Genomic DNA, 26,177 nt, shown 5'->3' on the forward strand with positions numbered 1-26,177 from the left:
CTGCGCTGTCGCTCTCTGTTTGAACGCTTTTGGGGCCTCTGCGTAGACACTTGGAGAGCAAACTCTGCTGCTGCCTTTTATCATGTTACGTCTCTACCAGGATTGTCTCCTGGTGAGGCAGATTAAGAAGCTACTACAGAATAGCTTTATAGTATCTGTAAATATAGTGTCTATTTAAGCAAAAAAGCAAATACTTTTCGATTGTGAGCATGAACGTATTAGACGCTTTTGAGGTTCCCCCCCGCCTCTCTTCAGCCTCTGCGTTTTCAGCCATAAGCCAGCTTTAAAACTCTCTTTCCCCTAGAACTCAGAATGACCCTGTTGCCCAAGACGAGAAATATATTTGTGTTTTCCAGATGGCTGGAGATGGTGAAGGAATAGCATGGAAAGTCCTTGATGTGGAATCTCATTATCCCAAAGAACTTGGGGGGTCCCTGGAGCTCTCCAACGACACCTTCTTTTCACTGAAGATCAAAAACACAACCAGCCGAAACAGTGGGATTTATAAGTGCACTTTGTGGGAACAGAGTGGAGAACGCAATCTGAGCGGCACAGTCACATTAAAAGTAACAGGTACAGTAGAGGCTCTTAACTGTCCCGTGCTCTGCATGGCATTTCATGAAGGCAACAGTTCAAAAATATTTTACAAACACCTGAACAATGTAACGCCTTGATTTACTTTTTAGGTTGCCCTGGAATAGAAGATGAAAAATTTAAAAAATACAAATCTGAGCTTTTCATGCTGACTTGCCTTGGGATTTTTTACTTGCTGCTCATCTTTTTTACCTGTGTAAGTAATTCCATTTCTCACAAAACAAACCAACCAAAACCAACAAAAAAACCGCACTCATTTTCTCTGCTAGCACCACCTTTAAGACAGCTGGTCAGAAGTTGGTGTTCGTATTTCATTTATGACCAAATTCTTCAAATACTCACACAGTATTTTCAAAGCCAGAGGAAACTCAGGTGCATGAGGAGCAAGGATGGAGTCCCAAAGAAATAAAACATTTCACTGCACCCTGATCTAACTCAAACCAGACAGTTATTTTCCTGCACCACGCAGCCCATTTCTGCTTCCAGGTACACTGAGCGCAAGCTACTCTTCAGCTTTAGGGCACATCAACAGCTTTTCTGGTTTGGTGCTTGGGAACAGCATTTGCCTGAGATGGAGGCACAGGCCCCTGGGATCCCTTCCCCACCTACGGCATTGTGTTGTGTGGCAGCACAATGGACAAGTTCAAGTCCACCTACTTGTTGCCTCAGTTTCCATGCCTTTAAATTGGTGACAACCCCACTTCAGATGGGCGTTTTTGTGAAGCTCCGTCTTTCTTGTTAAACAGGCATTTTAAGATCCTTGGAAAAGAGCTTCCTTGGGGCTTTATCCATACCTTTAATGCCAGCTGGTGGTTCTGGGGAAGGTGGGGAGAGGAGGTATTCAGGAAGCTCACTTCACAGAAGCAAATCGATGCGTTGTCTGCGGGAGCGGTGAGGTCCCCCCCGTGCAGAGCTCTGCACCTCCTGCCTTAGAGGCAGCGTCAGCCTTGGGTGTACAGTGCAACACCAGCCGCATTTCTAATTAAAAACCAAACCAAACCAACCCCAGCATTTTGGGAGGTCAGGTTTAACTTCTGCTGCCTATTTCATATTTGCCTTCTTGTTTTGCTCCTCAGCAGATGAATCATAACTGTTGATTGGAGAATATCTAATTAGTTGCAGCTAAATGTAGATCTTCATGTATCTTCAGGGAGCAATTAAATTTATGCCTGTCTTTTTGTTAGATTGACAATCCTGCCAGTAATTTGTGCTGTTCAGACTAAAGTTTGACAGGATAAGTCTTGTAGGAATTTGTTGGGATGAAAGTATGAAAGCAAGGATATCATTCAGAAGAGACAGATGCCCCTGTTCTACTCAGTGTCCTGAAAGAATTTCAGATCTCTCCTTCCCATATCTAAAAAAAAGTCTCAGTTTTAACGGTGCTGTTAAAAAAAAGCAGAGCCATGTAGTGAAGATAACCACTCCAGTGGAATTATGTGTATCTTACCCTTGGGTGAGGTCCAGTCTCAGGTATCAAGCTAGCTTTCATCAAAATTTAATATTGCCCTGATTTCACAAGTGAGCTTCATTATTTAAAATGCCTGTTAAGTCCTTACAGGTTGCCTTGTCCTCTCCTTTAGTGGAGATCGTGCCTTATCTCCACTAAATTCAACAGCGACATTAAGTTTAAGACTGGTTGGCAGGACTGGGGCTTTACTCTGACAACTTGATGAAAATATTTCAGACACTGGTCTGTATTGAAGGCAGGTGGAAACACACTTGCAAGAGCTTTATGCAAGGCCTATTCATATGAAAACTTAAAGTAAATGTAAATTTCCTTTTGTGACTTAGGCTTTTGTCCTATAAAGCTCCTTGACTGAGCAAGAAATGGCAGCTTTTCTTTGTGCTAGATGCTTCTGGTGACAAACAAATGGAAAAGGTGTAATGAGCTATGCTTAGCAAGGAGAAAAAACAAAACTTTCAAACTTCAAATAAACTTGCCTTTCATAAGAATTCTCAGTTTTAAGCTTTCCTTTCTGTTTTCTCTTTTAGACGTGTCTAAGAAAAGAGAGTATGTCTCCCAATTATCAAAAAAACAGACCAGATATGAAACACATGCTTACCCTCATCAATGTACATGAAATGAGAACTTTTCAGGATTTAAACAGTGACAGCGCTTGCAAAAATGAGCTTACTTCAAGATCCGTCCAAGTTGATGTTGACAGCACCATGGGCTCATCAGTAAACATGACACTAGGTGGATGGCTGGGTGGTACGGAGAGGAAATAAATGGTAATATATGGCCTCTTCAGAACAGCCTGAAAGTATAGGTAACCTGTCAGTGATCCGCCTGCGCTGGACAAGCCTTCGAGAAGCACTGTTATGCACTACAGTAACTTTTGGGAGTTAGGCAGCTAAGAGGTACCATTACATCTACACAACGATCTTCCGATGCTGTTACAAAGTTGTTATCAACTTTATCTCACTCTGCTGTTCAGCCCTCTTGTTCTGAGCAAGAACATGCCTGTGATACAAAGACCAAGTACAGGGAGGCCATGGCAGCGCAAAGCCGGGGGATTAAGCTCTTCACTAAACTAGTAGCCCTCGTCTTTCAAAAGTAAACACAACAGGTGCTGCAGTATGAAAAGGTGGGTGTGCGGGTCTGCCTCTGGCTCTGAGCCTGGTTCTGGATGGAGCTCCTTCACTGCAAATGGGGTGTAACTTGTCATGTGGTGTTCAAGTAAGCTGGAGAGGCAACTTCATGCTCTTGTCCTAGGTGGATCAAATGAACATTCACTTTGAATTCTCGGAGTGACAGACGGGCTGAAATGTAAGAAGGGAGAAAATAATCTGGAAATCTTTCTGGATGGAGAGGAACTTTCTATCTCCGCAAGAGAAATAGGGACACATTTCCCAGAGGCATCTCTAGATAAGTCAATCCATAGGAAACTTCAACAGGACTGTTACCCTTAAAACAACAAAAATAAGAATGAAGAAATCTGTGATTGATATTAAGGACATGTAAAGATGACTTATTTTGTGTTTTATAAAACATGAAACCAAATGTGTGCAACATCTATGTCAGGCAAGTTACACGAGTAAGGACCAAACCCACAGCTTGGAAGAAATCGACTGTCCATATTTTTGAGATGTATTAAGTCAAACGTGAGACATAGGAATGGAAGATTTGGCATATGAGCACCTGCTTTTGCTGCTGACAGTGTGTAGTGTATGTGAAACAAGGACATAAGGAAAGCTGAACTCTGGCACACAACGTAAGGGAGAGAAGACTTGCCCTCTTGGACCAAAGAAAGCAAGAGAGATTCTGGAGTCTGATATCAAGGAACCTCCTTTATCGGGCTCCTGGTGCAGAAGGTGAAGCAAGAGGAGTCTAGACTGACTGTGGGTGTTCATGCCACAACATGAGAATTTGGGCCAAAATACGAGAATTTGCAAGCACTTAAGAACAGAATCTTTAAAAAAAAAAAAAATCCTTCAAGAACTAAACTGCAACTTTAAGATTTTCAATGCAGTTTCCAGGCTGTTGACAAGGAGGCTCCTTCTGTAATCTTTGACTAATTTTGAAGTGCTGATGGGAAGAAAGCACCGTGCATCCCTCAGTATTGCCTCTGTGAGCAGGGTAGATGTTGACATTGCTGGAGTCCAAGGGGCTCCTGACCAGAAGAATTGTTCCAAGGGATACGCAATTTACTTAGAGCATGGTAAATTAATGCCACATTTGCTTTTTTATAATCAATTTTTACATATAAATGTGTGTAACATACTTGAAATAAAAATTCAGAGGTAACCTACCATTTGTTTTTGTGTGCCACATATGGCAAATAAACCCAGAAATACTCCGTATCAATTGCATTTTATTTTACAACCAACATAATTACATCAAATAATGTAGATGCTTCATCCAGCCTCTTCTGTGGGGGAGTGCATGTGTGTGCGTATAATTGATTAAGCAATGGATAATTTTATGCATTTCTAAGTACCTAAGATAATTTAAATTTTCCTCAATATTTCACTTTCTGTCCAAAGTACATTCTAAAACACCTGTTCCCTACTGACAGACGAGTCATTAGGGAAAACACAAGGGTGTTTCAGTCTACCCATGGGCACTTTTAAACATTGCGCATCACCACGGGTGACCTGTATGTTTAAGTGGCAATAATATGAACCGAATGTGCATGTGTAATAACTGACCTAGGGTACATCAAGTTTCTCCATTTGGTCAGTAAAGCTTAATACCTGACAGTCTTTTTTTTTTTTTTTTTTTTTTTTAGTATTTTTTTTTAGGAGAGCAGACAAGAGGAAGGAAAGGAAAATTCATTTGAAAGGGGTTGATAATTAATCAGCAGCAAAAGCTGAAACACTTTAAAAATTATTTCTTTGCATGTATAAATAGGATCAGATCAGACAAAATGAAAAAAGGGACTTTGTGTAAGCGACTATACCCATTATTTTCACCCTGAGCCAAACTGTCTGCAACGCAGAAGATTGGGCCTGAGGCAACAACACTGTGAGTCAAATTTCAGGTTCAGAAGTTTCAGGCTGGTTGATTCTGGGGATTTTCTGTAATCCCAGCTGTGCAGTAGAAGTGATCACATTCAAGGCCACTTAAATGCGTTAAATTGTTTAGAAGGAGTAAGCAGCGAGAAAGACTTATGCCAAGATGCTTGACTGAATCACAGTGCTGGAGAGAAACAGGCAATGTCCTAAAGTCGTGAAGGTGCCTGCGCATCTGGGGTGTAAAGGATATAAAGAAACTGTTGTGGTGTTGTGGGGCAAAAACTACCATTAGCTAGAAGTACTGCGAAGGAGAACCAGGTAACTGAAGGATTTAAGCTAACATACTGCAACTTCAACACTAACAGGAAAAAAAAAAATTTAAAAAATCATGTCTTGGCTGAAAATCTTACAGAATGAGGTACACGCATTTTAGCATAGTATCTCAGCGGAGACGGTCCTTTCCTTGCAGTATGGACCTGTGGATCTAAGTAGCCTATTTCAAGATTACTGCCCCAGCTAGCCCGGCATACAGGAGATGAGCACATGCACACATTCTTTAGACTATCACAACTCATTATTGGAGGGAATGTGTTTCTGGATTACACAATCTAACGGCTTTTTTTGATTATACAGAATGATTGCTTTGTTGGACAGAAAAAAAATTGTTTTTTATTTTCCACCACTCTTCTTATTACTGATGCCTTCAGTTTTGTAAGATAATATAATAGCATACGTTTATGCTAGAACTGCTCCTTGTAATACTTTCTTACAATACTTTTTAGAATCAGGAATTCAGTTCATCTCAAAAAATCCACGAGGTGGGAAATAAGATAATCTTTATTTTAGAAACAAAAGCTGGGACCTGGAAATCAGAAAGCTCCTGAAGAAGTCTGGGTCAGAATAGGGATGAGAGCTGAGGTTTCCTGACTCTCCTGTGGGTGCCTTAACCACTGGAGCTTCCTTGTTAATAATTCCTGTGGGTTTTGTAATTTTTTAATTGATTTTTTTTTCCCCTGTAACCTGCATTTTTCTATTGTTTTGTCCAAAAGGTGAACCATCTGCGTTCGAAGATAACAATAAACATTATATATAAAATTACTCATACAGAGCGAATTCATATGCCTGTGATTAAGGAATGTACAGAGAAACACTGCATCACATGGGGAAATTACCCCAAAGAGAAATTGCGGCAGTCATACACCGCAGCTAAATGAATATCCAAAATGGCAATGAGGGAAAGCTAAAGGACATAATCCACAAAATGCTGAGTGTATGAATTATAGCCCTTAGCTAGGCCTGATTTGTGCAGCTAGCACTTGCACAGTAGATAACCCAGGCTGACAGTGACCTTGACAGCATTGCAACCGTAATATTTTCTGTAAAGGCTGAACAGTTTTCAACCTATTTCTCCTGAGCAGGAGCTATAAGCACGCTTGTATTCAACAATGTGGACCAAAGTAATCCTCAATATGTGCCTGTGAATGATACAAACAGCATATGACTCTTTGGGCATGCTGAATGCCTCCCTCCCTTCATTCTTCTGCCCTTGATAAGACCATTTTGGAGAGGATAAAGAGCATTTCCCAGATGCACGCGTTCCCTTTCTTCCCCCTCTCGGCGCGGAGCCGAGCAGCGATGCAGCGCAGAGGGGATCTGGTTCCAAGTCCATTGAGCAACTGCAAGTATTTAGTGACCTTCTCAACCAATACGTCTGCCCCTTGGGAGCTGCAATTGATTTCCCTCATCTCTGTACATGAAGACAACACTTCTACGCTATGTTACAGCTACATAGTTAGGTAAATTGTAAGCGCTTTCCCCACAGCTCATTTTTAAGTAACTATCAGTGAAACCCTAATTCTTAGTCATTTGTGGAACAAACTGCTGGGGAGATTAAAGAGTTACAAATAAACGCAACACCAAATTTTTTGGTTGATGGTCTGTTCTCTCTTCACTTTGCTGCCAAGACCTGTGTTTGCAGTACTCCGCTTTTTGCTGACTACAGCTGATATTACTTCTGCGTAAAGCTGTGAGAAGAGTGTCGTTAACCCTCCGGAGTGGTGATGTAAATCCTGAAAAATCCACCGAGGGATTGGGTGGTGGCAAGACCAACACGGGTCGCTGCAAGGAGTGGTGGGTCCTTTGAAGGCTTCATCTTACGTCCAAACCATACAAGTCTTCCCACTCTTTGATGGAAAATTTGCTATGTCCCTGTGGCTGAGTTACACGTGCATCTGCTATGCTGCAAATGGACAGCCTGGACTGATTTTAAGCATTTGCTCTGTTACAAGACAGACGTCACAGCTAGTGTAAGAAAAATTAAAAAAAAAAAAACCACAAACCAACCCCATGGATAGATTGAAGGCAAGGAGCAACAACTAAGAGAAGAGACAGGTCCTAGGGGAAACATGGCTTACGCAAGCCCAGCGCAAACATGGGCTTTGCTCTCTGCAGGGTCTTTCAGTTGCTTCTGTGAAGGGAGTAAGAACAGCCTGTAGCAGTTGGGGCTCTTTGTTTCTTTATTCTTAAAAACATCTGCGTTGTGTGCCTCAGTTTCCCTATCTATAAAGGGGAGTGAATGAGTTCAAGTGTTATCTTGCGTGAGAAGTGGGGAAACGGACAATATTTACAACTCATTGCCTACTTGGAGCTGAAAGGAACTTTTTACCCAAGTTGTCCTTCAGGGGAAAGGACAGGACGCTTGAAGTGCTGGGCATTGAAGTTAAGGGAAAAAGGCCCTGCTGACAAGAGAAACTGGATTAGTAAGAATCGGTAAGAAGAAAAATACAAGAGTCTCTGCAAATGCTGAGGTCTAGACCAAGCACCTGTAACACAAATGTGTGACAGTTTCCACCCACTCCCTTTTGCTATTTTCATCCCATCTGAATTCCGGCTCTGCCAATTCACTCTCACATCTGTTCTCAGACTTGGTATCAACGCCGATTTAATCACATTCCTTCCATCTACTGAGCTGGAAGTGTAGGGTTATGTACAAGCCAAGAGAAATTAACCCTTTCGCTTCATTAGGGCCAGCTAGCACGCCTCTCTTGCAATGTGGCCGCTGGTGTTCAGGTGGGCAGCAGAGCCGATGGGGCTGCGTCAGCTCCCCGAACAGAGAGTGTGCTGAGCACATTACTGCTGAAATAACCTTGCAGATACATACTGAGCAAAAGAGGTCTGGAAGGCCAGCAGCATCTGGGGCTCTGTGAACAGGAGCGCAGCCAACAGATCAAGCAGATCCCCCTACTCAACACTCTTTAGACCACACCTAGATAACTTGTCCAGTTCTGGGCTCCCAAAACTGCCCCCAAGGCACTCAGGGCTGGGGTGCTAGCTCTGTGAGGAGAGGCTGTGAGACTGGTGTGTGTTCAACCTGGAGAAGAGATGCTTTTAGGGAGACCTAAAACCCGTCTCCCCAGTACCTGTGAGGAAGTTACCAAGAAGGTGGTGCCAGGCACTTCACAGTGGTGCATGGTGCGAAGATGAAGGGCAATAAGCGTAAGTTGAAACAAGAGTAGTTCAGACAGGAATATCATTTTCCCTGTGGGGACAGCCAAGCAGTGGACCAGGTTGTTCACAGAGGCTGTGAAGTCTCCATCCCTGAAGGTTTTAAAGACCTAACTGGACAAAGCCCTAAGCAACTTGGTCTGATCCCATAACTCACTCTGCTTTAAGCAGGAGGTTAGACTAGGGATCTCCTGAGGTCCCTTCCCACCTCAATTATCCTATGAATCTACACTCTTCATGGTCAGAGAACAATTATTTATCACTACTCTTCCAGATGTTCATCGTGGTATGAATGGACCAGTCCCAGACATCTGCCCTCTGCCAGTAACGAACAAGGGTATCTCACACAAAATTTGTAGACTACTGTATGAAAAGTAGCTGTGGGATAGAAGAAAAACAAACGGTGGACAAATTGTGTTTCAAAAATGGACAACTAGTCCTTTTCCATTGGTTAAAGGCTAATAAAAATGCAGTATTTTTTACAACAAACTTTTTTTTTTTTTAATTTTACCTCTTCAATCAAGGACAAATGGACAAGGATACACGGGGCACTGTCAGAGACCTTTCTTTGTGTTCTGGCTTTTCTCAATATGAAATACTTCTGCTGGCCCTTGCAGAAATTCATAGTCTCCAACACATCTTGCACTTGAATTTTGGAAGTGTTAATAATATGTGGCATTCAATGAAGACAATTTTTGTCTACATCCCACCCCTAGATCTCAGACTATATGACAGCAATGGGCAAGTGACTGCACACACGCACCCACGGGCTCATGGAGCCAAGCACATGGTCTCATCATTTTCTTGTCTGTGTGGCACTCAGCCACACTGGGATTACACGTGGATAAAAAAAAAATAAATAAAAAATCCCTAACCTGTGGCACACTGTGGCGAAAGAGCCAGCCTCCTGTCTACAAGGCAAAGATATGTTTCTCACACTGGGATGCTCTACTCAACCTTTGTCCTTGCAGACATCAGGGCTCAGGGACTGCTGCCTGGTGGGGCAGCTCAGTGAGAGGGTCACTGATGATGGAGCTGGAGCCAAAGCGCTTTCCTCCCCCTTCTCCATACTGTCTCATGCAGCTCCCATCCTCGGACCTGCAGCTGTGCCCTTAACTTGCTAAAAACTGCAATCCCAGATCAGGTGCCGGGGCGTTTCTGCAAGGCTGCAAGACACAGGTCCTGAGGATATGTCCTTCAGCTAAGCCCCTCCAGACCTGCATTTCGCAGGACCTAAGTTGCTCAGGGACTCCTTATCGCTGTCTTACTCTCCAGGGGTAGTAGCAGGAAGCCTATGTTAAGTGCTATGGTGTGCCTCTATGTTATGATAAGTGCCCAGGGTAAACAGATGATCTGTGTGGAACTTTTTGGAGGCTGCCTGGTGCCCAAGCAAGAGATTTGCATGCCATAGTAGTACTTCTGTTAAGTGTACAGAGCAGTATCTACTCGCAAATCAGGTTGCCAGGCCCTCTGTGCTACTTACTGTACAAATACAGTCAAGTGGATTAAGATCCTGGCAATTGTGACGGGCTCATTCCTCTCTACTTAAAAGAGAGAACTAGTTAAAGTGCTCCTTCCCTTAGAAAAACAAAAAACCACTCCCGCATTCTCCCCCCAGGCCCCCACCCAACATCAGGAAAAAAAGACAAGCAACACTCCTACAGCATTTAGTACAGTTTCTAAACGACCGAATTTGGCAAAGTTTTCAAAGACCTTAGAATAAGAGATTCTCCCCTCAGTTCATGCTTCCTGTTACCTAAGCAGTGTCAAATCTCCTGGGTTTGTCTTCTCACAGCTTCTTTCCATTTCACTCCATCTTAACAGCTATAAATGTCTCTGGTAAATTGTGCTAGTACATTTCCATTAACATTAGCAAAAGAAAAAAAAATGTCGACTCCGCTGACAACAACTGTCGGTGTATGAAGATTAATCTCTATAAAGCATGCAGAACACGAGTACATTCTACATCTTCCAGTACAGCCCGTACTTTGTTTCTGCTCCTTCCCAACAATAGCCTTCATGCGAAAAAGAAAAAAATTAAAACAAAAATGACTGTATTTTAGCATTAATATGTTCACACTGCTATTCTCTCAGGCTTCACAACTTATGCCGTGGTTGGCAAACTATTTCTCTCTCTACTAGCAGGACAGGAGACAAGTGGAGTTATTCACCCAAAATTCCTAGGAAAGACAAAATACAGCTTTGTTCTACTTGGAAGAAATACTCACAGGCTTAGCTTATCTACAGCTTGTAGCACAGAAAGGGTTAAAGCTGTTGCCACATTAAATAGTAACACAAGTGAACGCATGGGAGGCCTACCCTGACATAAACACGATGGCATGGCAAGTGTTAAAGCTTTGTGTATGGTAAATTAGGGCTTTGAAAAACATCTCAGTTGGGAGCAATTTTGAAAAATTTTGAAACATGAATTACTGACTCTCCTTCTCCTCCCCCCTCCAAAGTGGTCTTTGAGGATTGGTCACTTTGGAGAAAAAAAAATAAAATAAAGCATCAACACTTGCCATAGTCGATCCATCCATAAATGTAAACATGCCTGAACTGCAGTTGGATTTTTCTTTTGCTAAAGAGCATGTGGAAGCAATTACCTGAATGTAAATGTGATAAAGAATGGATGAAATGCAAACCAAATGATGCCTTATTACTTAATATAAAGAGACTGCTCTGCAAGATCAAAGTTGTGCGGCACAAAACGTAATGGGCTTCACTGGGGAGACAGGCTTCAGAGATTTGTTTAAAACATGGCTGCATTTTGATGAAATGCTAAGTAGACAAAATTGGGGTAAGTTTAAAGAGTTTCCCAGAACCTGACCTATGATCTTCAACATCTTTTCTCTCCTCCCACCCTCTCACGCTCTGCGCCGTTCCCAGGTGCGGTGAGGGCGGCAGCGAGAAACTTCCCCGGCTTCATCGTGGCAGAGGAGGGCAACTACTCTACCCCAAGGCATGAAAGAAGTGTCACCACCTGCACCCCCTGTGGGCACCAGACGGGGAAAGGCCTTCCCAGTGCATTTGCATCGCACCCCTCGCGCTGGGGCCTCCACGTGCCCCACCCGTCACTCTGTGCCCAGTTGCTACCTCAGCATGTATTTGTCCTTTGAGCCAATAAAATCAGGAAAGGCAGCAAGACAACTTCTCCCAGGAACAAAAGGAGCGGAGAAATCTCAAGAGTAATTTCCAAACGTTTTCCTACCACAGGCCATTTAATAAAATGCAGTTCCCATCAAGACCCTGCTTTGTCTTCAACCACTTTCTCCAGTGTTAGTTTTACTTCTCTATCACTTTATAGCGATTTATATTTTTAAGAAGCTGTATGCAACATACAAGAAGAATGTATGTTGGGAAAATCGGGTAGTGGTTTCTGCAAAACTCCACAACAACATCTGAACTTGTCCTCTTGTCCTTGACTTCCCTTCCACATCCCCCCCTGCCCAGGAGCTTCTGCTTATTGCTTTTGCCCAACTGTTGTTTCTGATCATGTAGATTGGGCCATCATCTTTGTCAGAAGTCTGTAGAGTATCTAGCGCAATGATTGATAGTGCTGAGTCCCACCATAACATAAATCAATGAGCAATGAAGTTAAGTATCCAAGTCATGCATAGAGCAAGCGACCTGACATTGGACTGTAAGCATTAATTAAAAAAAAATAAAAAAGCACATTTAACTAGGAACATTGGGTCTTGAGTTATTGAAAGGATCAAAAAAACAACGCAAGTTAAAAAGAGCATGCACAGAATTAACGCTGCCTATGTCCCACAGCATTAGGTCTTTAAAAGAAATCATATATGTTAAAGTCCCAAAGAGACTATTTTCTTTTGTTTTCCAATTACATGCAATAATGGGGAGCGTTTTGTGAATGAGTCTGATGCTTATGCCTCCAATAAAGCCAATGATACTTTATCTCATTCAGGCTTATTTAACAATCTCATAAAGAAAAAAAAAAGAGTAACAAAATTATGATTGAACCATACATTTCCCCTCCTCATCAGTGAAGAATTGTTAAGTATTGTTATTGAAAACTCATTGTTATGCATTATTTTTGCATTGGCCACAGTGTTCAAAGCAGCTTAGGGAGCAAATATAAAACACACTTGCCACCTCAGAGAACACAGAGTTTACAGTGGCTTTGATCATGCAAACACTAATGCTTTCATTTTAGAGGGGTTATTCATGGGAATAAATATTAAAATGATACCAAGCATTTGCACTTTCAGATCATAGTTAGATGTGAACATGACATGTTGCAAGACAAAAGTAAGATGGAAAAATGAAATGATTGAATACAGCTCACCTGGGTGAGCTGTGTGCTCATCCTGGAGCTGTAGCAGCTTTTCTGGTTTCCCTTTTTGTCCTCTCCAGCTTGCTTGGAGTCAGAAACTGGAGAAACTGGAGGCCCAGAGAGAACCAGGAGCAACGGGATGGGGGCCGGGATCAGTGTTAAACTGGCAGCACTGACAGTGCCGTTCAGAGTAATGGCAATGTGGCAAAAACAACCATCAGCTGAGAGATTCCCTTTCTTACAGCAGTAATTCAGCTTGCAAACATGACCTTAAATCGGTATTTAATCATTCCTTTCCACCATTATTTGTACCCCCTACAAAATTTAACTCCAAACCAGACAGGCGAAGGATTTGAGCCTGCTCCCGTGCTAACGGCCGAGCAACTCATCATTCACCGCAATGGGAACAGGTTCAGGCCAACATCTCCCACTCGAGACCAACACTGGGTTGGCAGCTCCTCGTTAGCTCGTTAGCTTCATTACCTGTGGGTAACGGTCAAGTCAGAATAATTTGCTGTTATGTGGGTCGCATGCTTGGGAGCTCATTTTGTGCCCTGCAGAGCATCGGCAGTCCATCATTTCACTGACTGCTCAGTTTTAAAAATAAAACCTGCTACTGCTGGCACGCAGGCTCGCTCTGAGGCACGCCTCGCTCGAGACACGCCGCGTGGGCACTCTTGTACTAGCGTGGCCCAGTCTCTTCCTTGCTACGGAGCCATATAAAAGTGGATCGTCCTCTCCAAGGATTTTTTTTTTTTTTTTAATTTGTTTTGACATTTCCTTTAAGCATTAGTGGTTTTTTTCTGAATTAATACTTGGGCTGTGAGTTTTTGTTACTCTTCCAGGATGGAGATAGCAGTGATTTTAGTGAAAGGGTAAGATATTAGTTGTGGGGATGGGCTTCAGTTTAGGATGTTGATTACAAGCTTGGTGGGTTTATACCAATGGATACTGTAGGGCAGGATGAATCCATCACTCAACAAGCCCAAATAAACAGAGCCAGTTTTGTTATGCTGTTCCCCTTAAATTCTGAGTGATGTAAATGTGCCTTCCAGTGGGATTAATTCACAGCTTCAAATCCATAATGCCGGAGCTTGCTCTGTGCATGCAGCACCTAATAACAGCCTTGACTTCACACAGATGTAACCGTGAGAATCTGTCCCCAACCTCTGAATTTCTTAAGAAAATAACGGGTTTAATTGGGAAGATGGGAAACTGAAAATCTCCTAATGGCAGGAGCTGAAAGACCCTACATTTGTAAAATGTACCAGGCCATCCTGAGTACGTCCATTTTAGCTGCCCGAATCCGTCGACCCGAGAGACAGATTCCAGGTGTTTCCTCCTGACAGCACCTGGCGCTTCCTGATGGACACACGGACACACACAGACTCCCGCGTCGCCTGACGGATGGTCTCCATGTTATCAGTTAATGGTTGCTCTGACAGTCCAGGAGCCGAAAGGAGGTCTGCCTGCCCCGGAGAGGAGCACTCTGCTGGCAGCAGACCCACTCCTCCAGCCCCTGGCTCGTGTTCATTAGAAATCCCGGTGCCTGCCGTGCCCCCGTGGGCTGATGGTGCTTCAAGCACCCAACGAGTGGTCGGGGTGGCCTCGCTGACACCTGCCTTTAACTACCGAGTCTGGATGGAAGAGGGTGCTGGCAGGGGTGCGTGCGGACGGGAGGGGAGCCGGGCTGGGCACCGCTCAGGAGACGGGGTTTGGAGCCTCCGCTCCCATCTAAATAAAAAGCAGCAGGTTGCCGAGGCAGCTGGAGGAGGTGCTCCATCATCCCCTGACACAAGATGCTTTTTTCTGCTCTCAGAACAACTCCCATGCCTGGCAACTGCAGTCAAGTCAAATATTAGATCCACTTCTGCAACCAGCTGCTTGCCAGTCCCACGCATGGCAAGGGGAGCTGCAGTACCTGTCCTCCACGGCCGTGGAAATGCAATTGTATCGTGCAGAGGCAATCTTTAGTCACTTGGAAATTCACTGTCTCGTTTCCTTTCAAAAGCGTTTTCAGAATTTTTTTTTTCCCTTGGTGATGAAAGCCTTCTTTAAATTAAAATAAAATAAAACAAAACAGGTTCATCTCCAAGGAGATGTGGGAAGCAGTTCTGGGGAAAACTAACTCTGAAAAAAGGTCTTGGCTAACAATGTGAACACGCAACAGAAGGCTGCGATGGTGCACGTGCCATCTAAACCCTGTGCGGGGTGGCTGGGGGGTGCCTCCGGCTTCAAAACAGCTCCAGGCATCCTTTCGGGCCACCACTTCGCTGTTCTCATCCGCTTTTTATGGCCACATCACAGTTTCAGAAAGCAGACTTCGCCCTCTTTTAAACTTGACCTGCCCTGCCTAATTGCGTGAATACATAGCCCGGTGTCTGCAACATCACAGCCACTTCCATGATGAATTGGATTTGTCAGTCTCTGGGCTGTGGTCTTATAATGTGCTATATTATTAAGTTTCTTTGCCTTAAGTTGCCAGCTAATGGAATAACCTCTTTGTCTTTATTAGAAAGAGTCCCCAGCTTTATTAAGTTACATAATTTACAACCGATAGTGTAATCAATAAAACATTAACAAACATGTAACCTTAGGCAAACCTCACGTATTGATTTCTTTAAACACTCTCACAAAGCCTGCCTTTGGCCGAAAAAAACATTTGGTCCCAGTGGCAACCCCAAAAAACACTTAATGCGTTAAGATGTGGGCACGGGCCGACAAACTGAATTTTCTTCCTTGGAAATAAAGCTGGCTCTCTGCTAGTCTCTGTGGATCCACCTCAGGATGGTTATTTTTTGCTTTTTGGAAGGAAGCTCCAATTTCCTCTTTTGTGTCTCATCTTTGCAAGGAAAATACAGCGTGTTGCAAAATAAGGTAGTTACCACACGGTTAAAACCGAACATAAACAATCTCTTAGCATGGACAAAAATGGATACTGCAAAACCTGTGTTAGCTGATGATGATTAACCCTGGGCTTTCTCAGATGAACGGTAATTAGCCGTGGTAGTATCAAGCTTGACCTGGCCCTGTGTCTGTGTTAGGTAGGAAGTTGTGTTTAACATCAGGTAAGCGACTCCTTTTTCTAACACTACACCTCATGTATAATATATTTTCCAACTGTAAAAAAAGCTTCTGGTGTCTCTTGAGTGTGGTTTAGTAGATGATACTGATATACCTGCAGTTATGCTTTTGATGCAGTCAGGAGAGCTGGTATTTTATTAGCCCTACTTCTCTATTCTCAAGACTGTGGGAAAAAACCTCCATCAGACACTGTCTGCCGGGGAATCTATGTGCATTATCGCACAACAGAATTGCACCAATGATAATTTCACAGGTAATTTAGAACTAGACTGGAGGAAGTAGCAGAAAAAGCATCGCAGGGAACATTCCCGCACAAGCAAGGAAGTAGAGCAGACGTGCATCTGCTCCATCTCCAGTTTCAGTGATTTGGTGAAGGCATACACATAATTTCTGGAACAATTAAGTGCTTAATCTTTTTGTAACATATATCCTCGAGCGGTACATTTATGTAAGGAAATTTTATGAACTTTGCTTTTCTTTAAAAACAGAATCATCTATTCATTTTGCAAGCTGTTGAAAGGTTTCCTTTTCAAAAGGGTTGTGGGTGAGATGGAGGAATAAAGCTTCCCAGCAAACGTTGGGGACTAGTGTGCAGAGTTCCCACATCCCCTTTGGAGACTTTATCATTTAACAGCCACAACTCCCCTTTATTAGATCACTATAAAACAAGTGCCTGGAGGGAGTCAGAAATGAATTGAATTTTGTAGATTTAAATGATTGTGTGGGACCTTTTTGGTTTAATATATACCCTGGAGAGGTCTGCTACTAGAACTTGGGAACTTTATAATAAGAATAATTCCTTAGCTAGAGATCTTTATCTTGTTACATTAATGATTCACTGGGGGGTTATACTGGAAAATGAAGGGAAATTTTTAAAAAGGCTATTAGGTCAAATGTTCTTATGGAGACACATACAGAGATGGTCAACAAAGATTTATAGGGTGGTGAGATAAGGAGTTTACTGCCTTTGTGCGGTATGTACGGGGCAGCCAGCCATTTCAGAACGAGGTCCTCCCTGCGCTGATACTCGCGGTTGCCTCCAGCTCACAGTCGGCACGCGACACGGTAAGGCTTTGCAGGCTGCTTCCCACCTGTGCACTGAACAGTACGCATGCAGCAAGGGAATTCACGTAATAGTGGTTGCAACCACCTTAGCTTCAACTCTACGGGCCAAACTCTACATCCGGACCTATTTTTTTTACACCTCTGCCTTTATCCCAGCCGTTTCGCAGCGCTATGGCTCAGCCCCAGCATTGCTACCTCAGTCCCAGCATGTGCTATTTATAGTGCCCGCAGTTCCTGCTGGATTTGGTGGCCGTTCAGTTGCTACTCTCTAAACAGCAACTGTGTGGTCTCCAGGGATGCGCCTTTTGGAGAATGCAGATTCTGCGCATTGTTTACTGCCATTTATAGTTGCCATTGTAAAGGGCTCTGAAAGCCCGTTTCCTACATCACATGGTTTTACCTGTGGTTACGACCCATCAGTTTTAATGATAATATCAGGGAATTGAAGGAGCAACTACAATCCCCACGGCTGAAGCTAAGCATCCAAAAATAACAAGGCAATTAGGAACATGCAGAGTGGCATTTTAGGCCTGAGGAGGGGGATTTTTTCATTGCGCTAGGATGAATTCCCATTGACAGTCAATAGAAAAGAAGATTGAACAACCTCTAGCCTTTGCAAATCCAAGCAAAAATGGAAAGAAATGGGGAATGCAGGAACATGCACTTGCACTTGGCTATCAAGTCTCCATCAGGATCTGAGAAGAAATTGCTGGTAATGGATATATTTATGGTCATAGCCAGTGCCTGAAGCTTAGACATGACAGTGGGGAAAGAGAAAGCATGATGGCTTTTGCCTGACAGGGGCTGCAGATAGAGTGGTAGCCACCAGAGATGTCCAAGAGGCCCAGTTTGGCCCGTTTACTAATAGCATCTGCTCTTACTTCTGTAAACTGTGGATGTTGTCCCAAGTGCCATAGGGGCACCATAGGGCCAAGCACCCTTTGGTCCCTTCTGCGCTGTTGTTACCTCATCCCCATGTCCATGACGGGTGAAAGGTAATTCCCTTGGCCTCTTCCTCTCTCCCGTGCACAAATGTCCCAAGATAGTTGTAAAGTTGGATGCAAGAACCCCAGGGAGACTTGTGGAGGAAAAGAGCCCAAGGCTAAACTCTGCTGCAACAGATAGGAGAAGAAAGTCTATAGTGCTGTTCTGTAGCTCAGTGGGAGCTGAGGAAATCCCATACCTCTTGGGATCAAGTCTCCTGAGAATGCTTTTGGGATAATCCTGGACAAAGAGCCCTTCATGCTTAATGTTATTATGAAGGCAGAATGGGAGCATTGTGAGGAGCGTAACATGCACTTTACTCAGCATAGGTCTGGAAAAAAATGTCAAAGGAAGTGAATTTAAATTCCTCTCAATGCAATTAGAAGTGACAAGATTCCTCATGGTGAGGGACTGCGTTAAAGCAAAAGCTAAAAGTTCCCATCCAGTTCATAAAGCCTTAGGTAGCTATTGGTAATATGAATTAAATTAATCAAAATGGGTAAAAGCTAATGATCCTCTTGGGAACAAAATTAGCTCCTTAATGAAGGAAATGGAGTTCAGAAATTATAATAGAATATTAGCAGATGTGCCCTTTGGAAATTATAAATTTGCAAAATCCCCTTATGTAGATATTAGTTTGAGTCAAATTATCACTAAATCTGACCCTGGAGATGTGATGTGAATACGTGAACTACAATCTGTTCAGGAGGACCTGGAATCCTCTGTCAGCAGTTTTACTGGTCCGGGTTGGGTGCCACAGAGCGCTTTCCCAAGTTAGCAACAGGGCACAGTCAAAACCCAAAACTTCTACACATCCAATCTGCTAAGATCTTAACAAGGAGACCTGCTGCCTCTTGTGGCCTCTGGGTCACTGAGAATAGTTACCCTACAGGAAAGATTTTTAGGAAGACTCATGTTTCAGTAGGACGTAGGTGGTCCTTGTCCTTGTGGACATCCCAGGCAATGGATGTTCTGTTCTGGATGTGGGTCATTACCTTGAAACCAAAATGTAAAGGACAGTTTATCAGTGTGGATCAGTGTGTAGTGAGGAACAAGAGACTCATCAGAGATCCAAGACATGTCAAAGTCACAGAAAGCAAACAAAATCCCAGAAAACAAACAAGCAAAAATATGATTAATTGCTCATGTTGAGACTACAAAGAATTTATTACATGTTTTTATGGCTCTTTCCAGCCAAGAACTTTTCTCAGCCATTTATGGAAAACATAAAAGCCCTGGGAGTTAAATAGGATAAAAACTAGATTTAAATCATCCTTACACATGCTGCTCACATCAGCATACAGCTGTTTTTCAGCATTTGGAGTCCTTGAAACTTTTAAGCCATTTAGAACAGCATGTGATTGGTATGAAAAATAGCACAGGCTTTCTTTTTATAAAAAGAAATCACGCTCCGGGGTGCTGGATGCAGGGACTCCAGAAGCCAAGAAAGATGTTTGAAGTGCTTATTGGCATTCCAGGACCCAGAAAACTCTTCCTGCCTCACGCTATCTCATAGCAATCCTGATGCCTCCATCCTGGGAACAAAACGAGGAAGACATTCCCTCTGGTGCAGATGGCTAACGCACAGCACAAAGCACGCTTGAGTCCCCAGTTTGAGGACGTAATGCGCATAGTTTAGGGAATGAGGTCTTCCTTTTATTTTTGTATTTATAGCACAAGTGGCAGACTGTAAGCTTCCCCATACTGTCCTGCCAAAGTTGATTCAGCTCTCCACGAACTGTCAGGAGTTTGCATGCTCCGCTCAATAAGCCACTAACCATAAAAAGATTTTGGACAAGGGAAATCCAATAGCCCTCAGGAAAGTAACTCTTCCCCCCATCCCAGAAGGGAACAATTCCCAGTTTGCACAAATAAAAAGGCAAACCAAAAACATTAGACAGGGACAGGAAGAAAAGGAAAGGGGAAAAAGGAAGGCCCAAAACACGTCATGGGCAGTTCTCATAGAAGAAATATGCTGTATATTGTACCCTTGAAATCTGTGAACCAACAGCTGGGGCAAAGAGGGGCACAGCTGAAAGCAGTGGGATTGGGATGGTGCTTGACATTGTGCAGCGTTAGCATCAAACACAGAAATGTGTGATTCTTTGGTGCTTAGTCAGAAAGGGCTTTGCAAAGATGGATCCGCGACGTTCTTACCACTTTTCAGATAAGCAAACTGAAAGAGAAAGATATTAGAGTGACTTTGCCCAAGCTTTAAAGAATAGGAGACCTGTTTTTTAAAAGTCTTGCAGGTTCTGAAACTTGACTTTATTCTGAATTGCAATGAAGTCTGAAATTCTCAGCAAAGGGGAATTAAAATAAACCTCAATATATTTCAAGTTGATTGACAGGTTTTGTTGTAATGGAAACTGAAACATTCTGATTTGACTTTGACTTTTTAAAGTTAATATGTTGTAGCAAAAAAGCTAAAGCAAAGTAAAAAAAAAAATCAAGGCAGAAAGTTGTTTCAAAATAAAAAATAGAATGAGATCTTTCAACATTACATTGTCAATACTTTTTCCACTTATTTTCTTCCAGGAGTCTGCTGAAAGCAATCCTCTTCTGCAAAATGTTTTGATTTCTGATGGCATTATAGTTCTTTTGCAATTTTTCTGACCAACTGTGCCAAGAACAGAACTCTGACAGCTCACTTCACCATCTAAGGAGAAATTTTAAATATAAGAATAATTTAAATACAAGAAGTACCATTTCGTGCCATCAGCAACATGACTTCTTTTCCACAGGAAATTGAAACTGCCATACTGAGTCTGACCTGAACTTCATTTTGGCCAGCATGTCTTAGTCACTGATAGTCCTGAGTTGCCTAATCTGTTTTTGACCTGGCTTTAGTTAACATCAGTAATGTTCAGTGGCAGAGTGTCCCACAGTTTAAGAGTCCATATATATTATGGAAAAAAACCACTTTTGTTTATTTCAGTCTTGCTGCTTCACAGTTTTCAGTGGGTACTTCATGGGTCTTGTACTGACAGAAATAATGAAAAGTAATTCCCCATTCGCCTGCTCCATATCACTGCTGAATAGACTTCTTTGATATTCTCCCTCAAAAGTTGTCTCATATTTTATTATCCTGAGTATTTTTATCTTGTCTGCAGAACTTGTCACTCCATGATTCACCAGCTTTGCTGGAAAACACACAAATACATAGAGCTAGAGCATGAGATTTGCTGCCCGCTAACTCTCCTTCCCGCCATGAAATGCCCTGTGGACTCCATGAGATCCTCTCTTCCTTAAAAACCTGCGGTGAGAGATCTTGTCAAAAACATTGTGAACCATAAGGTCATTACTTACCAGCTGGATCATATTTATTCAGGTAGTTGCTAGCTCCTCCAAGGCTCTCTGATACATTTTAAAGGTAAGATTTTACAAAATCTGTGCAGTTCTTCCCCAGCAACATGTACATATTTTTGTGTCTAAGATTTCTGTTTATGACCGTTTCTACAAGTTTGACTGGTCTTTAAGGGAGATTTACTGATCTGTAGTTCCCACTGATGCCTACAGCCGTTACGAAAGACTGGTGACACATTTGCCACTGTACGTTATTCTGGGGAAAAAATGATAGGTTACAAACCACAATTAGTTGCCGAAAAATTTCGTATCTGAATTCCCTTATAACTCTTCAATGACCTCTGTCTTGTTCTTGTGATTTGTCCAGCAGTCTCTCCTATTGACACTTCTGGTTTAGATAGCTCCTTAGGTTCCTCAGGACCAAATACAGTTCTGGTGTCACCCCGTCTCACTGACAGTGAATAGTGATCCTCTTCCCGTAACGCCCTTGCCCCTCCTCCATACTTCTTTGTCTTCTTGATCATCTGCTGGTTTCGTTGACTGTTTCCCTGTATCAAAGGTGGTTGCATTTGTTATTGCTGGTTCTGCTGCCATTACCATCACTGCTACCTTTTATGTTCTTGACAAAGATCTCCTGAAAACCTTTTTTTCCTGCTTCGTTTAGTTTTACATTTAACATTTAGCATGCAAGAATTTATATTTTCTAGTTTTCTCATTTTAATGCTTGTTTTATTTCTAATAGTTTTCTTTTACTACTAACCAGAGTGGTTTTTTGCTGAGTTGCTTTTGTATTTAGTATAGTATCTCTAGTCTTCTTGCTGTCTGCAAACACTACTTGCTCTTTCTGTTTTTTCTGTGCATGGGCAGCTTCAGTATTAAAGCACATCTGATGACAAATACTGAAACTTACTGTTGATATTTAGCACATATATTACTCAAGGGTTATTTTGTGAGTAGTGCCACCTGAGTAGTATAAAATGTTAATAGCTATTGGATCAGTTTAATTTTTTTGTCAATTGTTGACATTTTTATTTCACTGATGTAACCTGACAAAGAGTAAATGCAATAAATCCCTGAAAAAACAAACTTTGGTCTCCTAGTCTGGTGACTTATCCTCTAATCCACAACACTTTTTAACCGCCTAACTCCCTTTTCCTGGTCCAGAACTCATGAAATATGGATTATTTTCTAGCTTTCTTACAGATTTCCCATCTGTCCATCATCAAACCACCCCATGTATCCAGTGAGAACGGTAGCAGTTCCTCATTTCAGAGACACAGTTAATGTGAGGAGATGTACAGTAACACGAGCCATGGAGATACCAGTGCATGCTATATGTGAGAAAGTTTTTCATCTCCCACCACCTTGTGATACTTATTTTCTTTGGAGATTTCTAAACCTCAACTCCTTTATCTCCTTATTTTGTGAAAATGGAGTCTACTTGCAGATATGTAAGACCTGATACCTATGAAAGTGGACTCATACCTACTGTTAAGGATTGCCTACAATTTGATGTACTTGGGAAGAGAAATAATTTCTGTTGAAATGAACAAACTTGCCCTGGAACCCAATGAAACACTAGAAACAAGTTCATACATAATAGGAGGGGCTGAGACTCCTGCAGTTCAAGGTTTTATGATTCCTATGAACTGCCTTGGGGAGAATGGAAGAGTTTGTGAGCCTGGACCAAACCCGTGAACCATGTTCCCCCACCTCTGAAATGTGGCAGGGCCACAGCTGAGGAGCACCCAGCCAGTTCCAGAGAAGCCAGCTGCACACAGGGCAGGTGCTCTGGCAGAGCTTAAAAGCAGCCTATAGACAATTTTCCTTTCTGGCCACCTGACGGTATCTGAGGGGGTTTCTGGCAGCATATGACCACTGGTTCCTCCTCACCCCAGTAGAGGGGCTTTCTCCTCTGGCAACGTGACCCCACTGGTGCCAGATAGCCCAGCGTGCTCCTGCACTGTGGTGACGGCAAGTTTCCATGGGGTGATGCCTACGCAGCCTGAGGCTCCTCTGGTCTCTGCTCGGGCTTGAGCTGCCTTCACCTGCGCCGCAATACGAGGAGATGCCACCCCAGTGCCCCAGTGCTGTGCAGGCAGTGTCTGGGACTCAGGTGCTTTGGAGGACCTAGCCCAAAATGCTTGTTATGGAGTGCTAGTCTTCACAAGCCCGAAACCTTTTAGAAGTTCGATTTAATGCTCGCCGTAACAGCAGTACTTAAGGCACGGCCTTCAAGGAGCTCTGGGTTCCTATTACAGAAGTTACCTGGGTCTGGCACAGGGCTGAAAGGAACAGCTAGAGAGTCATTTGCACTGGAAAATGCTTGCTGTCTATTCCCGTTAGAAACAGCACTGTATTATTTTGTAGATACATATATTTTAGCAAAAAGTGTTTTTAAAAGGGTCAATAACTCACAGAGACAGAGAGAACAATTTACTGAAGTATGTGCTGCTTTGTTCATCTGGAGACCCTCTGGGCAAAAAAAACATCAAGGATAACAAGCATGCTAAATACTAATAGTCACAATCATAAAAAATTACGTGCATGATTAAAATATCTGTTTCAAGGCATTCTTACATTTGCTAATAAAAGTCTCCTTATGAATATCAAAACACAATTTTCCATATGAAAAGGACAAGCAAAAAACAAATGACATCTTAGCCTTATTTGCAGTGACCTTGCAAGATTTCTAAAAATCTGGCCTCCCTATCTTTTAAGTGCATTGAATGTATGTAAATTATTTAGATAAGGATGTCAGATGCAAGATACCAACTTTGGTTGATAGTGCCAGAACCGCAGACAGAAAAACTAAATAATGACCAACAACATAACCTGATTCAGAGTGAAGCAGATCTTCCAGGCAACTGGGCCAGTAAAGAAAAAACACAATTTAAATGAGACAAATGTTACATAATAAATCTAGAGGCAGTGAGCCAGGACAGCGAGAGTACATTTTAAGCACAGGAGTAATTCAGAGTGAATTACTCTGACTAGGAAAGGAATTTTCTCCAGGGGTTACTTTAGTGAAGTCCTCCGAGCCATCCTGCCGGAGTCCTACTCCAGCACAAAAGGCAAGGGGAGACTGGATGAAGCAGAGAAGAGGCTATAAATCAGGAGAAGGGATAACATTTCTGCACAAGGTGGGGCACTTTTTCATTTGAAGCACTGTGCACAGTCACCTTTTCACACAAAAAAGGGCATTACTGCCCTGGAGCGGGTGCAGCCTCAGCCAGCCAGGCTGACGGCGGATTTTTGGAAGATGACTTATGAGGGGTGCCTGGAGTAGGGAATCCGCTCAGGAGAGAAGCAAGCCCTTTCCAGCAGCCAGATGAAATCACGCAGATGATGAAAGAGCATCCGAGCTGCCCCTCTAACCTAGCGAGCAACCGGTAGCCAGAGCTGAGGGCCTTCTGCCCGGGCACCACGCAGCTTGCTGCACAGCGGCTCTCAGGAGGAGGATCTGCAGCCTCCGATTTCCAGGGTCTGCTGTCTTGCCAGACCCTGGAAATCCGAGGCTGAAAATCCCCTGGGGAGCAGTGTTTGCGCTTCTCTGACATTCATGACAAACTGCACCCTCTGAAGCCCTTAGCTCGGGGTTTCACCAGCCGACCCCAGAAGCAGGTAGCTGAGACAAAGGGGAGCCCAGGCACCCAGACCGCTCTCAGCCTTTGCTTTTCTCTCAACCCTCTGTCACAACAGCCCCAATTTGACACTTGGGCTGTGGATACAGGCACCACCACCCTCCTCCAGATGCGCGACCAGACATTTTAACACGCCTGAGACCGTAGTACAGTCCGATGTCAGGACGTAAGCGGGGGGATACAAGCTCCTGGCTGCTACGAGCTAATCGCTCGTCCCCTTCAGCCCCGGCGGCAGAGACCTCCGCTGGGCAGCCAGGCCGCAGCCGCGTGTTACACCTTCAGCACACGGACCATTTAAATCCTTAGCAAAAAGGGAGGTTTAAACCGCTCGGTGCTCGGGTAGGATTTCTGCCACCTGGGAGCCTGTGCCGTCTGCCGGCTGAAGCCAGGGCTGGATGCGGCTCCAGGGTAGCAACCGTAGTGTCATTTCCGTACAGACGGCTTGTAACCGGCGAGCGCGGGGCAGGCCCCGCAGAAAGCATTTGCCTTGCAAACATTTCTCCTGGCTCTTGCTGTGTATCAGGAGCCCAAAGGAAATAAGGGACTTTCTCAAGAATATTACCAGTGCACCCACAGTGTGGACCTGGAAGGGATAAGCCAAACAATGGTGAAGATTGAACCAGGGATGCTGAAAATATCCCTCCTTTCTGGTGGGAGGAACAGCCAGCGAGGCCTGAGAGGAGGTTACCGATCTGGTCACTGGTGGGGTTTAAGGCTCGGGAGCGGACTCAGACTCCAGCTCATTTCGTAATGACTGCCAAGAAATGGTCCCTTAAGACGACCATGAAACTACAAAAGAAACATCATAGCTGACAGACTTCTTTAACAAGCGGATGAAACCCCTGGTTTATAATAATAGCTCCTGCCTTCTCTAGAGTGAAGCCTCTGAGTGTGGTCCAAAGCTCCCCTCAGACAGACATTCCCGCTTGACGTGAACCTGAGCCCCAGCACACATGCTCAGCAGACACAGGTTCCTGCTCTGGGGTCCTTGAACAAGGGTGCCTTAATTCTTTGGGGCTAAAGGAAAAAGATGTTCTTGCCCTCCTGATGTCAGTGAGGATACCTGTGTAAACTGTCCCTCAAATAATAATTCACACAGGTGAAATTGATCTCATAATTTGTCCTCTTTTTAGGCTGAAAAGTGCATACATCATTCCCTCCTCCCCCCTCCAGAAATGATCTCTGTGCAAGACGGGTGTTACTAGCTGTGTAACAGCAGCATGTCCCAGGAATTATCCTGA

General features: G+C 43.4%; 1 protein-coding gene across 1 annotated transcript; it reads left to right on the plus strand.

The window, feature by feature from the left end:
* Positions 1-304: 304 nt before the first annotated feature.
* CD83 (CD83 molecule) lies at positions 305-13,327 on the plus strand (the record flags this gene model as incomplete). Its single annotated transcript, XM_010292859.1, has 5 exons — positions 305-573; positions 687-790; positions 2,587-2,806; positions 12,934-13,043; positions 13,193-13,327. Coding segments are annotated over 5 exons (838 nt in total), but the record flags the coding sequence as incomplete, so codon positions are not given.
* Between the last annotated feature and the right edge of the window lie 12,850 nt (positions 13,328-26,177).

Source organism: Phaethon lepturus, unplaced genomic scaffold (assembly GCF_000687285.1).
Source record: "Phaethon lepturus isolate BGI_N335 unplaced genomic scaffold, ASM68728v1 scaffold47578, whole genome shotgun sequence".
NCBI classification, from domain to species: domain Eukaryota; kingdom Metazoa; phylum Chordata; class Aves; order Phaethontiformes; family Phaethontidae; genus Phaethon; species Phaethon lepturus.